We start from the raw sequence: 16308 nt of genomic DNA, 5'->3' as shown, positions 1-16308 counted from the left end.
TCTTTCTATTATCACTATATTGGCCATACCCAATATGGAGGGCCCTGGACAAGCGAAATGCGGGTGGAGGGAAACGGATGGGACTGGGAAAAGACACTGAGGATGAAAATAAGCTTCTCTGATAGTACTGTAGATTTTAGTATGTGTGCTGCCGAAGCGAGCACTATAGTACTGTAGATTTAGTAGCTGAGATTTAGGGGTAATCACGAGAGCCATGCCTTCCCTTTCCTTTGCTTTGTTGAATCTTAAATACAGACACAATGCTAGTGATGCCATTCCAACACTATGGGAATTTCAGATGAGACATCTCAGGGAGCAGTCTGAAGGTGCTAGGATGGCAACAGTCAGCAATGATGGTGAGTAGGAGAGACAGTCTGTCCCGGGGAGCTGTCTGATGATCTAGGAAGTGACATTCAGCTTTGGTGACTCTTCTTACTGGCTTTGGGAATGCTTCCTGCCGGTCCTGAGCCAGAGAGTGGCCTCAGATGTGCAACGGAGAGGGGAGTGGTGACTTCTCACAAGACGGTTATTGCAGCAATCAGGGTAGATCCACGTACTCATTCCGGCATTTTGGTTCTTTCTGGGTGGCCTGGCCATAGTATCAGAGAAAGTCAGTTAAGAGAATTTTTATTCTTTACAGCTTTTTTTCTCCCTCATAATAAAATATATGCTTTTTGCAAAAAAAGTGGAAATACAAAAAATGTAAAGGAAAACTCACCTCTAATTCCACTACCTGAGAAAAATCATTAACTACTATATATTTCTTCATGGACTTTTTTCCACTTGGATATCTATAATATATGTGTTTTTACATTATTGGGATTATTCTGCTGTGCATACAGATATTTTTTTCGTCCACTGTGTTTGAGTACTTACTTACAACCTCTATTTTGGGGAGTATTAGTAGAAGCCATATAGGCTTTATAAATGCTGTTTTTGTTTTTTATAATGGAATTTTATTTTTTTATTTGAGATCTTTTATACATTTTTATCATAAACATAATTCCTGCACAAAGTAAAAAAAAAACCACAATATTACAAAACATGTAAAATAAAAATTAAATATCTCTCTCTCCCTTATCCCTCATCTTCCAAACCCTTTTCCAAGGGAAGGATTTTAACAAATTCTTGTTACATAGATTAAATACTGTATTTTCCCTATAATAACTTCCCCAAATCATTAAATATTCTACAGAAAGATTATTTTCAAAGGTCTCATGATATTGCATATTACATATGTTTGTAATATATCAATATTCCCTTAATTTTCAGCCACACATGTTGTTTCCAATTATTTGTTCTTACAAATAATGCTACAATGAATATCCTTGTAAATTTCTGATTTTTTTTGCGGGGGGAGGATGACTGGATCAGTTCACCGAATTTTATGACATTCAGTTTTTTTGTAATTGAAGGCACTTTTTAATTTTAAGGGGGGTGGGAGGTGGGGGGTGGGAGATGAAGGTAAGAGGGATCAAATATATGGTGATGGAAGGAGAACTGACTCTGGGTGATGAACACACAATGGGATTTATAGATGATGTAATACAGAATTGTACATCTGAAATCTATGTAATTATACTAACAATTGTCACCCCGATAAATTTAATAAAATATAAAAAAAAAATTTTTACTGGGGAATAATTTGATTATTTGAATACAAGAGCATCAAATGATTAAGGATTGCAGCATTTTGAGACTATTGGCAAGACTATGGGATTAGCTTGACTACGTGGAAGTTGCAGAATAAAAAAAGAAGATCAAGAATCAGAAACTAGAGAAACAGCATCTAAGCGATGAGTCAATGAGGAACCCGAATGCCTTAGGAGAAATCATTAGAAGGGTAGGAGAAGAACTTGGAGGATATGGGACAATGTCTACTTGAGAAAGTTTGAAGAAAGAGTGAGTCAGCATTGACAGATGTTGAAAAAGAATAGGTAAGAATGACAATGCTTCCTTTGAATTTAATGAAATCAACTCAGCAAATGCTCAAAACTTCTTTTCATCCTACATGCTCTATCTCTGTTGATGGTTCCTTTGTCTATCCAACAAGGAACACAACAAGAAGGACCCACAGTCTAGGGTCCTTCTGCATGCTTTACTCAGTATGGGAGGGTGTTATGAAACACCTTTAGGAAATACCCTACCTAGCGCTAGCAGTGATTTTCCTCTGTTTGCTCCAGGTCCATTCTTTGCCTTTCTCTGCCTGGCTTTGCCTCAGAAGGCTGACTCCTGTGGATTGAGTAACCCAGGCTCCCCTGAAAGCTAGCTTACTATTGGGTTCAAAGAGCCAATGGGAGGAGGAGACTGGAAGGACTGAGGGAGGGTGGGAAGGAAGGAGAGAGAGGTCAGGGGGTTCATTCCCTGCCCCTTTCTGCTTCAGCACTAGGTTCTGGCAGTGGCTGCATCCCTCCACCAGGGCAGCTCCTGCCAGGTGGCCCCTCCACCTACAGCTTCAGCTCCCCCTGGATTTGGGTAAGGCTCCTCCTCCTGCAGTCTCCTCAGGTCCAGAGTGGCAAAGGCTTCTTGCTGTTCTCCAGGTGCTTCAGCCTCCATTGTTCCCTTAACTTGGCCCACAAGTCTTCATTTCTTTCACTAAAGTCTTTTCAGTTGAACTATCTGAAACAGTGTTGGTCAGATATTGCCTGCACAGCCTTCAACCTGAAGGTGGATTTTTTTTCTTACCTATCTGATATTCTCCAAGTCCAGAACTTGATAAATTCACTTGATAAATTTGATACATGTACTTAGCAATGGGGGTAGATGGAAGAGATCATTGCCTATGGCCTGTGTCTCTTGCCAGACATTGATTGAAACAGAATTTAAGGCTCTACATGACACCGCACTTAATTATTTTTCTTTCTTACAGGAAGCAGATAAGAGTAATATAGGGTGAATATTGTCTACTGCTTTTAAGTAAATTATGCTAAGACCTCTGTGCCTCTTTTCAGAAACAGCTGCCAGAACGCAGGACTAGAGTTATATTTGCAAATTCCCTGTTTTGTTCGTTTGCTAGGGCTGCCATAACAAAGTATCATGAACTGGGTCACTTAAACAACAGAAATTAATTTTCTCACAATGCTGGAGGACACAAGTTTGACATCAAGGTGTTGCAGGGTTAGCTTCTTCCGAGGCCTCTCTCCTTGGCTTGTACATGGCCACCATTTCCTTGCGTTTTCATATGATCTTCCCTCTGTGCTTATCTGTGTCCTAATCATCTCTTCTTATAAGGACACTAGTCACATCCGATAAGGGCCCACCCTAAGGAATTCATCATACTTACTTACCTCTTTAAATATCCCTTCCAAACACAGTCACCTTCTGAGGTCCTAGGGGTTAAGACTTCAGTATATGAATTTTGGGGGTCATTATTCAGCCCATAACACCTGTCATATATATACACATACACACACATATATATATAAAACAAATAGTTGTGTGTGTATATGTATGTCCATAATATACATATCACCTATATATTACATATATGTTATATACATGTATATTTGTTTTTTTAAGTGAAAAATTGAGAATGAATGTCACCTGGGCTCTTCATTTGTTCTCTGAGCAAAACTATTAAAGAAACCAGAAGGCTCCCCAACTTGGAACAATGGCTGATTCTTCCCAGGATCAAACATAAGCCACAGGCAATGGTCTCTTCCGTCTACCACCATTGCTAAGTAAATTTGTCAAATTTGTCACGTGAATTTATCAAGTTCTGGGCCCAGAGACTATTCAGACAGGTAAGAAAAAAATCCACCTTCGGTTCAAGGCTGTGCAGACAACATCTGACCAATACTTGGTGCTGAAATAATTATGGAATAAAGGGAGAGTGAAACTCTGTGATGAATCCCTGTCTCGTGGTATCCTTCAGTTTTCATCTTCTTTTGATCGAAAGAATGATAATACACTCTTGCCCAGAAAGAGGAGGTCATGCCTAAAGATGGCAGGCCCTACATCAGAGATGCTTAGCTCAAAGTCAGTAATCGTTACAAAGGAGAGTTGGAAGACATCAGAGGCATCTAGACATGGAATGAGACCTTGGATAACTTAGGAAGCATGCAACCCAGTGTACAAGTGGAGGGTTTGGTCCCATTTCCACTCCCAGACAATATGATGAGACCAACAAGAGTCAAAAAGACACACTTTATTAGCCACTCTCTACATTCAAACTCTCTGTCTGTCTCCCACCCCCACCACTTCTTCAGGGCACCGTATCCCCATGGAATACTCTATGTGGTTCTCATGGTGGGAGAACAAGAGGGTCGGCCATCTTGGCTGGTCCGGGGTACTCGGCAGAGCGTTGTTCTTCCTTGGGGAAAGGCAAGACAACCAGCGTCTCCTTCATAGGCCCCAGGAAGAGAAAGGAGACATCCAGGGGTTCTCCTTGGGGATTCGTGGTTAGATCCAGCTGCACAGGGAAGGCCTCAACAGGGTCTTTTCCTTTGGAATCTTCGGGCTGCTCATACTCCAAGTCAGGGAGGTGTTGGACAGATTCTTTTGGCGCAACTTCGGAAGGTGAATGAGCGAAGGCTGTGTTTCTCTGCTGTGGCTCTTCCACCCTGAGGATGCTCACAAGTCCCTGGGTAACAACAGGGGTGGAAGCATGAAATAAGAATACTTTCAATAAAAGAATGTCCCCCAGGGAAATCCCTGCCATGACTGGTACCAGGCTAAGCTGTTCTGTGCTTTTATAATGGGATGTTTCAAAGAGAGACAAGATAAAAGGATTGGCCTTTAGTTAAAGGGTTATAAAGCACTACAGATGAGGGCCAGGGAGTATTAAGACTGGTAGAAACTTACTGCAACTTTCACAAATTCCTAACTGAATAATGGTCCAGAGAGTTTAAATGGCTTATTTAAAGTCCCCGGTGAGCTGTCTCCCTGTTCCTAGAAGTGGCAGTAGCAGCTACCTTTTATTGATTATTTCTCCAAGCCCAATACAGCTCCCTGTATCCAGGGCTCCTTCTTATTTCTCACAGGGATATAAAGGAGGTAAGTATTGCACTCCCATTCATAAAAGAGGCAACCACAATTCAAGAGGTAAAAACTTGCCCGTGGTCACACAGCTTGCAAGTATCAGAGCAGGACTGGAACCCAGGTGGCCGGTCTCAACCACCCTTTCAGCTATACCAGGCTGCCTTATAGTAAGTGTTCAATAAATATTCTGGAAAGGGACGGAATATTTTCATGGAAACACTTCTCCCTATGGTTCAGTGTTAGGGTCTTTGGAAGACTTAATTTAATCTCAGAGGCCTGAGACATCCAAATTAGTAGGTCCCTGTTTCTTCAGGGATATTACTTATTCTTCAGGACCACATTAGACTAACACAACGAATGACAGGTCTTTAACCAGCTATCCTGTGGGTTTGACCTCAGGGCAGTCTGAATAAAGTGGTGATCACGGATCTTAGGAAATTAAAAGGAGAGGGTCGGGTAGGGAACAGCTGAAATGTAGATAGAAGACAATGAGATTGAAAAATACCTGTGATTCAAAGAAGTTGCAAGACACGGAGACAAACCTTTCTAATCCTCTTTTACTCAGAGAACCTTTGCAAATACCAACAGGCTAAACAAAAAAAAGAGAAAATACATGTTGTTTAAGTATTACAATTATCAGTGATCATAAATGGAAATCAGTTTGCTTTCTGCTTGTGTAGACACACAGCCAAACAGTTTTAATCTACTACCATGCAGTAGGCAGGCTCTGAGCCAATTCTCTCTAGATTACTTCTGTAAGTAATCACCTAACAAGGCTAACTTGCCTCCAATGATGGCAAACTCGGGACATCTTGAGGAACAAACTCTATTAGAAAATTCTTTATACTGAACAGAAATCTGTGTCTATAGAACGTATACCTCTTGGCTTACTTTTATCCTTAGGTTGATTAGAAAACTGTTTTTTTTTTAAGTCTCTTTTGTCAATTAACAGTATAGTGTGAAAATCCTTTTATGGCACTGAATAGTCTTCTACAATTTTTACAATGGCTATGTCATTTTTCTCTGAGTTATTCAACATGTTCTCTTTTGTGAGACACTAGATTCAATATCATTGGTTTTGTTTAAACTTTGAAGCTATATATTTTCATATACTTCTAATTAATTCCTAGGGTAAATTCCTGGAAGAGAAATTTTAGAGTCATAGGGTATGCACATTTTCAAGTGTAACTAAAATTTTATAATAAAATGCTGCTTCAATTTCTTAAGAATTTTAAGAATACAGGCCTCACGTAGAATTTATTAAAATATATCCAAAGAGATTGCCTGAATATTACTCTACCACCCATCTCCAGGCTATATGAAGACAATATTAGAAAATCCTTTAAGTGTGAAAAATCCATTAATGTAGGACGTTTTTGGGGAATGGTGCTTCTGCCTTTCCCTTCTCCTCTTTGTCACCAAATCACATAAGGAAAGGACTCTAAGAGAACCTTTTGGAGAGACTGCAGCTACCTGTACCAAATAGAGCACAGCCACTCTCACTGTGGCTATAATTTACTGAGCTACCATAATTCACAGGCCTACGTGGTGCTAAAACTAGACTGGACCACAAAGAGACTTTGAGGGAATGCTTACCATATGAACCCTAAAGTTTAGGGACATATGAACTATGGAGATTGAGATCTGCTTCTCAGAACATTCTAAGAGCAGGATCTTGGAAAAGCATCCTTCTATGAGAGGGTAAGGAGAAAAGGCATCAAAGGAAAGCCCATTTCCACTGTTTGGCAGAGTAAAAATGTGTGAGAGTTCCATGGGACAAGGAAATGTCATAAGTAGTACTCGTTTGAAAGTGCCCACCCAAGGGACTCCCAGATATGGGACATTTAATAATAAAAATCTCTGGGGCTGAATCTGAGATGGGTGGTTCCGAGGTGTCCGCTAGAGAATACATCATCCCACTAGGAAAAGACCTCTGGATGAACTCACTCCTGTGCCACCTAAGACAACCATCACAGGAGTCTCTCTCATAGAGAGCCAGTGTAGACCAAGAGAAAACTACACCTGCAAGTTCAGTTATGTAAAAAGTCTTTGTACTCTTTCCTCTAATTCTCTCATCCATCTTCAAACTTGGAAGATCCAGAACTCAGCAAACGGTTGCAAGAGGGAGAGAAAGAATGAAAGAACAGAACTCTCACACTAGGTCTGAAGCTCTAGATCAGGCTTTAGAAAAGCTTTTATGTGGAATATGAGACAGAAGTTTTGATTAAGAATTGACTGAACAGATTTTTTTCATACATGTAAGTGAACCTTAATTACCTAATTGAAAGTGTTTCTCCTACGAAAAATAATGAGAAAGATATAGGATCTGCCCAAGATGTAATTGGCAAGTGAAAAGAGAGTTCCACAGAACAGGGTGAAGATGCTTTCCCAATTATTCCTTGAGAAAATTGAGACTATTCAATTGCCTGGTTACAAAAGTCTTTTGAGAGATACGTTTTATATTCAGAAACATATATATAGGTTGAAAGTAAAAAGATGGGAAAAATTTACAAAGTAAACAGCAACCAAAGACAAATGTTAGAGAAATTTGTTAGACAAAATTTGTTAGATAAAATGTTAGACAAATGTTAAACAAATGTTAGACAAAATTGACTTTAAGACAAAAATGGTTACAAGAGACAAGGAAAAACATTTCATAATGACAAAAGTGTAAATTATTAGGAAAACATGACTCAAATACCTAAAATTGGACTTAAAGAGGGACCATCACTTTCAATCTTTCAGAAATAAAAAGGGAATGCTATGAACAACTGTATGCCAGCAAATTAGAAAATTTCGATGAAATGGATAAAGTCCTAGGAAGACACACCTATAGATTACCAAAACTTATTCAAGAAGAAATAGAAAATATGAGTACACCTATAACAAGAGATTGCATTATTCATCAAAAAAATTCCCACAAGGAAAAGCCCAGGCCCAGATGACTTTATTGGTGAAGTCTACCAAACATTTAAAGAAGATAAACACCAACTCCCTCATAAACTATTCCAAAATAAAATAGAAGAGAAGGGGAAATTTTCCAAATCATTCTATAAAGCCAATATTACATTCATATGATAATCAGGCAGACACAATACAAGAAAACTAGGGATCAATATCTCTTTGAATATAAAGAAAAATCTTGTAAAAATACTGGCGAATAGAATTCAGCAACATATAGAAAGTATTATACACCATGACCAACTGGGATTTTCTCCAAAGTACAAGGTTATTTTAACATACAAAATCAATCACTGTTATATACAATACTAATAGATTAAAGGAGAAAAAATCACATGATTATTTCATTAACACAGAAGAAGCATTTGACTAAATCCAACATTGCTGCTTGATAAAAACATTCAACAAACTAACAATAGAAGGGAACTTTGAAAAAGTTCTTTCTTCATAGAACTTTGAAAAGGGAACTATGAAAAACCTACCATTAGCAGCATAGTAACTTATGAAATATTGAAAGCTTTCCCCCTAAAATCAGGAATTAGATAAAGATGTCTGCTCTCCCCCACTCTATTCAACATTGTCCTGGAAGATCTAGCCAAGGAAATTCGGCAGAAAAAAAAAAATTAAAGGCATGCTGACTGGAAAGTATCTCTATTTGCAGATGACATGATCTTGTATATAGAAAAATCCTAAGGAATCTACTGGAAAACTATTAGAACTAATAAATGATTTCAGAAGTTTTCAGGATACCTGGTCAAGATGAAAAAATCAATTATAGTTCTATATACTTGCAATGAACAATCAAAAATAAAATTAAGAGGGCAAATGCAACATATTAGCATCCAAGAGAATAAAATATTTATGTATATAAATAAGTGAAAGTCTTGCACACTGAAAACTACAAAACATTGTTGAAGAAATTAAATAAATTCTAAACAAAATGGAAAGACATCCCATATTCATGGATCGGAAGACTGAATATTGTTAAGATGACAATTCCTATACCAAATCAATACAATCCCTATCAAATTTCCAACTGCCTTTTTAAAACAGAAACTGACAAGCTGATTCTAAAATTAATATGAAAATGCAAGGGATCCAGTATACCCAAAATAACACTGAATAAGAACAAAATAGGAAGACTCACACTTACCAATTTCAAAATTTACTAGAAAGTTACAGTATTCAAGATAGTGTGGTACTGGTTTAAGGAATGATATACAGATCAATGGAATAAAATTGAGAGTACAGAAATAAACCCCATATTTATGGTCAACTGATCTTCAAGAAGTATGCCAAGACAATTAAATGGTGAAAGAATCGTCTTTTCAACAAATAGTTCTGGGACACCTGGATATCCACATGCAAAAGAAAGAAGTTGAACCTCCTACCTCTCACATCATGTACAAATATTAACTCAAAATGGGTCATAGATCTAAACATAAGAGCTAAAATTATAAACTGTTAGAGGAAGCACATGTAAATCTTAGTGATCTTGGATTAAGCAATGGTTTTTTAGATACTACACCAAAAGCACATTCAACAAAAGAAAAAATACAAATAAAACTTCAGTAAATTTAAAACCTTTGTACTTCAAAAACTTCATCAAGAATATGAGTAGAAAGCACAGAGAATGGAGGAAAATCATGTATCTGATAAGAAGATTGTATTCAGAATATGTAAAGAACGTTTACAATTCAACAATAAAGAGATAAATCGTCAAATTTTAAACCGGGCAAAGGATTTTACTAGACGTTTCTCCAAAGAATATATTCAAACGGCCAAGAAGAACATTAAAAGATGCTCAACATCATTAACCATGAGGAAAGTTCAAATAATAAGTGAAATTAGATACCACTTCATACCCAGTATGACGGCGATAATAAAAACAACACTATTAATATTGGCAAATTCGTGGCAAAATTGAAACCCTCATATATTTTTGATGGGATTGTAAAACTGGTACAGTCACTTTGGAAGAGTTTAGCAGTTAGTCAAAAGGTTAAACAGAGTTCTCATATGACCCAGCAATCCCACTCCAAGGTATATACCAAAGGGAAATGAAAACATATGTGCACATAAAAATTTATACATAAGTATTCATAGCAGCATTATTCATAATAGCTCAAATGAGGAAGTAACCCAAATATCCATCAACTGATGAATAAACAATACATGGTATAGCCATGCAATGAAATATTATTTGGCCATTAATAGAAATTAAGCCCTGACACATGCTACAACATGGATAAATCTTGAAAACATTATGCAAAGTGAAAAATAGATTCAAAAGGTCACATACAGTATATCCCATTATATGAAATGTTCAGAAAAAGGCAAAGTCATGGACATGGCAAGTAGATTAGCAGTTTCCAGTGGCTTGGGTGAGGGGACAAGGTGAATGACTACTAATGAGTATGGGGTTTCTTTTGGGGCTGATGACAATATTCTAAAATTAGATACTGGTGGTGGTGGCACAACTCTACATATTTTTTAGTACATATACTAAAAAAGCCACTGAACTGTATGCTTTAAAAGGGTGAATTCTATGCTGTGTGAATTACATCTTAATAAAGCTATTATTATAAATAAGTAAATAAGGGGGGAAAGACTTTTGATGTATTTTGCCCAATCATGTTACAACTCACTGTGCCAACTGGCATTCCCACCAGGAGTGTTTCAGATGGTTTCAAGGCATCCTCCCCATCTCGGATGCAGTCTTTGAAAGACATCCTATTTGACTTTGTCCTTCTTAAAGAGTGGTCCAAGGAATGCAATACTATGTTGTATTCCAAATGTAACTGGATTTGTTCAGATAAAAGCAGGACCATCACCAACCACTGAGGAGATTTGTCTATATTTTATAGCCTCCTATGGTCCTTTTCTGCAAAGACATAACACTGCTGATGAAAATTGCACTTGCAATCAAATATTATTGCACCTGGGCCATCTAATCAGAGAGTTACCATGTACCAAATCCCCGGACTTGCTAAATGGTCCATGGTCAATCTCTAAATAGCCAGCACAATCTCTAAAGTGTCAGTTGTTCCTTGAAGGGAAGAAAAGTGTCTCGTGCATTACACCTCATATGTAGTTTGTGCTCAACAATACATATAGATGATTTGTAAACACAAATCTTAAATTATGAAGACATTCAGGGATACTCACGGACGAGTCAGGGAGCTGAAGTATGCAAACAGTCTCTGGGGATTTGGTACATGGTAACTCTCTGATTAGATATTCCACAAAATAAGAAGGGCCAAACACCCACTGGTATGAGACAAGAGTTCAGAAACAAACATCAGACTTCCCCATGTGGAGAAATGACTGGGGTTTGGCAGCATTATATTTACAGGAACCATCCATACCCAGAGAGTGTTAATACAGGTTTCCTGTTGTCCCTTCGTCTAAGTCCCGCCATGATCAATCCATGTATTATGATTTTGCTATTTAGAAAACACAATCAGCATACCTCTTTTCTCTTAACAATTTGAATGGGCTCTAAAACCTTTCCCTTGCGTGAGCTTATTTTTCCTCCTGTAGATTTGCTTTTAGATTAGTTTTTCTTTATATGACAGATATCAACATAATCTAAATACAAATGAGCCTCCATTCCCTCTAACCCATAAAGCTCAACATCCACTCCAGGCCTTAACATGGAGCAGAAATCGACTTGCTAAGTGGTCCATGGTCAATCAGATATGAGAAAGTAGCAGTAAATAGTGAACCTCAGTAGAATCACCCAAGGAGACTATGAGTCCATTTCTATTATTACCTTAAGGGCAATGAGGTAAAAATAAATCCCACACGTCTTGTGGAAATCTCATAGAACCACTCAGAAATCGAAACGTAATTGAATATGCATCCGTCTACTGAAGTAGGGGGTGAAGAAAGTCTCTTGGGTTCTAATCAAAAGAAGTGCCTTAATTCTCTCCTCTCAGTTTAGGAATCGATAGCGAGTCCTCAGACACACTGTGGGTGGAAGTGGGCATTTCAGCCTTACCTGGCTAGAAGCCCTGGTGACTTTGACGAGAGAATACAGCTTCAAGGGGCTCTCCTGGTTGTATTTTGCAAGAGACTCAGTGGCAGCTTCCAGAACACTTGGATCTGACAAGTCAATGGGGCTGGGCTGGGGTAGTCGGGGCACATTCTGTGAATCTTTCTTCGAGAAACTGTTGGTGTCAAAGAGAGCAGTTTCAAATAAAACGTCCCAATTATTTTGAATCCTATAAATCATATGACCACAACAGAAGCAAAGACTGAAAAAGAAGATAATAGTCTGCAAGGATGGAGTGGAAAAGGCATTACAGGAACGAAACTTAGCTGTCAGCAGTGAGTTTTCTTCAATAAACATATATTACTTTCATAATTTATGAAAAATCAAAGCAAGATGTTTTTCATCTGACCCAAATTTATTTACCCTAGGAATTTTCTTGAAAAACACATAACATGTATTGACATAAAAACGTTTTTCCCAATTAGTAGATCAATATCTTCCATCATCAATGCCTCTGTAAAGCAGCTGAGTGTCTTGAAAGGTTGGGATTTTATTTTTGTCATGTCTTACTCACCTTTTATTTCCCAACACCTGAGATAATGTGTAATACACGGTGAGTGTTTAGTAAATGATGGTTTAATGAATGAATGGGTGAATGACATATGGGAGGTGGAAACACAGTCTCTCTGGTTAGACATGTGAGCCAGAAAAGAAACATTGGTCAAATCACTGTGTAACTGGATAGAATAATCACTCTAAATGTACAGCAGAATTTAGGACTGGGAGTCACAAAACTACTGTGAAATTCAGGCTAGAGGACTTGTCAGCAAGTTGTTTTTGCAGAGCAAACACGTTGTTTTGATCAGTCGTGTGTTTATTTGGGTGTTTTGGAATGTATTATGGTGGAGTTACATCCACAGCTTGTCACTCTGGGCTCCATCCCAGGTACCGCTTCGTGACCTCCCATACCTCCAGTGCCTATGGCTTTCATTTGAGTCCTGACTTATTTTCTTAGTTGTTGTTCTCTAATTTATTTAAATAACTTTTACAACCAGGATGCTCAAACTGTATCTAATAAAATATTTGCTCTGCTCTCTTGTCCCTCAAAGAACCAGCAGTATTGCTATGTCCTGGAGCTTGTTATAAATGCAGACTCACAGGCCCTGTCCCAGACCTATGGAAGCAGAATCTGCACTTGAACAAGACCCACAAGGGGAGTCACAGGAACATAGTGTTTTGGCAAGTAGCCGTCCTGTTTTCCCATGACTTGGATGCTTGCTTTCCATAGAACCCACAATGAATGCACGTGCATTCATTTGAATTGTCACTAGTTTCAGCCTCATTTTTAGTCCATTTATTGAATTTCATCAACAGTATTATGGACTCCTTACACTTGATAGGAACGGGGGGAGGGTTGTAGAAGGAAGGAAGAAGGGATGAAACATTCTATATGAAATAAGATACAAGACTTCACATCAAGACCGTGCATGGTCTGAGCTACATGAGTGGTTAGATCACGGTTCTACAGGAATGAAAACAGGACCACTTGTTCCTTTCCTGAATAGAAAACATTGTGGGAGAAGCAGCATTGGTGGTGGTCCTTAAAGAATGGATATGAGTTCTAAGGGCAGAGGGTGTCAGGGGAGGCCATCCTCAGGGGAGAGAAAGGCACAAGGAAGATGCAGAGATTGGAAAGTGCAATGTGTGTTCAGAAAATAGTGAGGCATCCAGTTAAACGAAGTGCAGACTTGGTGTAGTCAGGGAGGTAATGGCAGAGACAGCTAGAAAGGGAGCCTGGGGACCAGTAGAGAGATGATGCCATTTATGTCAGACTGAAAATTTAGGATTTAATGCAGTACTCAATAATAAACTATTACAGGTGACTTAGGAAGATTAATTGTGGGAAGAAGAACAGTACAAGTTGAATTTCACAGGGCAGGAAAGTATTGGATATATTAAGAACCTGTTCTTGGTATGAATCGGAAGTAAGGATGGGAGAACTCTATACACTCTGGGCATCACCCTGATTAATGCTCTTTTCCATCTTTTATTCAAACGAACAAAATCAGAGTCCTCTCTTACCTGGACGAAGAGTACAATTATACGCAGGTGAATAGAGAATTCTCCTTGGCTTATTAACGTAAATTATTGCTTTGCATTGACCATAAACCTGAAACCAACAAACACAGTTTATTACATGGTGAAACAACCTGACTTTTAAAAATACCTCCCAATTAAACTAGGACATTTATTTTTAAATAACGAAACATTTAAGGACAATTTCAGTGGCTTTCAGTGTGAGGAACTGCCAGCAGACCATCAAAGAGTTCAACCTTCTCCTGGAACACAGGTAGACTCCATTTCCCAGCCTCCTTCCCAATCAGGTGCGACTGTGTATAACTGCGCTCTAACCACATGAAGGTGAGCAGAAGAGATTGGAAGCACTTTCAGTTCTGGCCCATGAAGCTCTCCCATGTACAATCTACCCTCCACATTCTGTCTTTCTATAGCTTGATGCAGATGGGGATGGCAATCATAGAAGCCACGAGGTGACGGTGGCAGAGTATAGAGGCACGTTGTGGAAGGAACCGGGTCTCCAAGTCGCTTCTGGAGGAAACCCCCCTCTTGATCAGTAATTTCCATTTTGAACTTTACGTGGGTGAGAAATAAACTTCCATCATGTTGGAACCAGTATACACTTATTAGGGTGTGTGTTATAGCAGCTAGTGTCACTTGAACAACTATAATTCACAACAGGGTAAACAGACTATCTGTTCTTTAAAACCAAATAGGAACAGTTGGACAAATTTGGTTAAATGATTAGGAAAGATAGCTCGATAAAAGAGTTTACTTCTTAACACAATCCTGTACTCATAATAAAGTTTCACAACAATTTAATGGAAATCACAGGATAATTGAGAATCCAATGAAAACTGACTATATTATTTTCAAGTCTCTTCAAAGATCATCTTTAAAAGGATCAATACTGAGGCCCTTCGGGTTCTATGATTCCAGGAAATCCTTCCAGGGCACCTCTGAGAGTTCCCACACTGTAAGCCTTACTCTCCCCAGCCTCAAATTTCATGTTGATGTTCATTAAAACAAAGTAAAGCAAAATAAAAAAGCTCTCCCTTTATTGCTTCTATAATCTTCATTAAACACTCATTCAGAGGGCTACACCTCCGCTCGTTTCCTCACAATTTAAACACAGACTGGGAACCTGCAGGAAGGTCTTGGAAGTAGGAAATAGGAAACAAGTTTTGTCTAATAGAATTGGAATACCCACCATGGGCACCATGCCCAAGAGATTATAAAGGACATTTAAAAGGTTGAACAAGCTTCACCCTGTAAACAGAGGAGACCTCGTTTCTCCCTAGAGTTCCTGGACACAAGCACTTACCGATTCGTGAAGTGTCCTCTCCCCACAGTCCCTCCACGCCCTCTTGCTGAGCACATGGCAGTCAGTCTCTAACACGTCTAGTGTGAGATAGTACACAGATCCAAGAGCATCCTGTGGGAAGGGGTAGAGAAAGCGGTACTAGGAGTAGCGCTAGTCACTGAGGTATTTAATAAGGGTTTCTGCATTGTGAGAATGATCGTATCAGAATCGGAAATTATCTTGATGTTTTTTCTTTTTTTTGTATTGACTACGTTGATAACGCCTCATGAGAACATGGTACAACGGAGGTTGAAAAGTCTTGAGTTTGAATGCCCGCTCTGTCTTGTATTAATTGTGTGACCCTGGGCAAGACACTGTGAGTGCAGTTTCCTCATTGTAAAAGAAATGGGATCATGGGGACCTCAGAGTGAGGATTCAATCATACACCAAAAGGAAATTGTCTAGCACAGTAAATGGTTTTAACAGACATGCCATAAATGTGTTTTATTACAGCAAAATTTAAATCTCTATCACTTTTTTTTGGCAAAAAAGATTATTTTCCTTTGAAATAAAATGTACAGCCAAAAGAGCTCAGAGCTGGGACCGTAGGGAGGTCAGGGGGGACACCAGTTTTGGAGTAGGAATCTGTGCTTCTGACTCCTCCACCGCACACTTTGTAGAAGAGGAAGAGTCTATAAGCCAGAGATTTCAGAAGGGAAGGGAAATACATGCTGTGCCCGTGCTGGAGCAGCTCATCCTTGGGTACAGACCACCACCTCCACAAGGAGATGTCAGAAGCACAGACTGGCAGGGCCCTTGGAAATCCTACAGCCTGCCCACCCCCATCATCCACGGGACACACCAAAACAGAGCAAAATCTCTATCCCGGTTTATTCTACAGGTTTTCTAGTTTCTCCTTTACCCAGGTCAGAAAGACCATTTTAAATTTTCTTTAAATGTTTTTGAGGTTACATATTTTCTGATAAGAAGA

At 38.8% G+C, this 16308-nt stretch overlaps 1 protein-coding gene across 1 annotated transcript; it reads right to left on the bottom strand.

The window, feature by feature from the left end:
* Positions 1 to 4127: 4127 nt before the first annotated feature.
* On the bottom strand, positions 4128 to 16257 carry LOC148754778 (fetuin-B-like). The gene is given in 8 exon segments (XM_088794351.1): positions 4128 to 4582; positions 5486 to 5569; positions 11110 to 11211; positions 11945 to 12073; positions 12076 to 12113; positions 14021 to 14108; positions 15339 to 15476; positions 16240 to 16257. Coding segments are annotated over 8 exon segments (936 nt in total). The 3' UTR covers positions 4128 to 4243.
* Positions 16258 to 16308: the final 51 nt, after the last annotated feature.

This window comes from Rhinolophus sinicus, chromosome 17 (genome assembly GCF_057876585.1).
Source record: "Rhinolophus sinicus isolate RSI-liver-muscle chromosome 17, RSI-T2T, whole genome shotgun sequence".
Classification (NCBI taxonomy): domain Eukaryota; kingdom Metazoa; phylum Chordata; class Mammalia; order Chiroptera; family Rhinolophidae; genus Rhinolophus; species Rhinolophus sinicus.
This window is presented reverse-complemented; position numbering and strand designations above follow the sequence as displayed.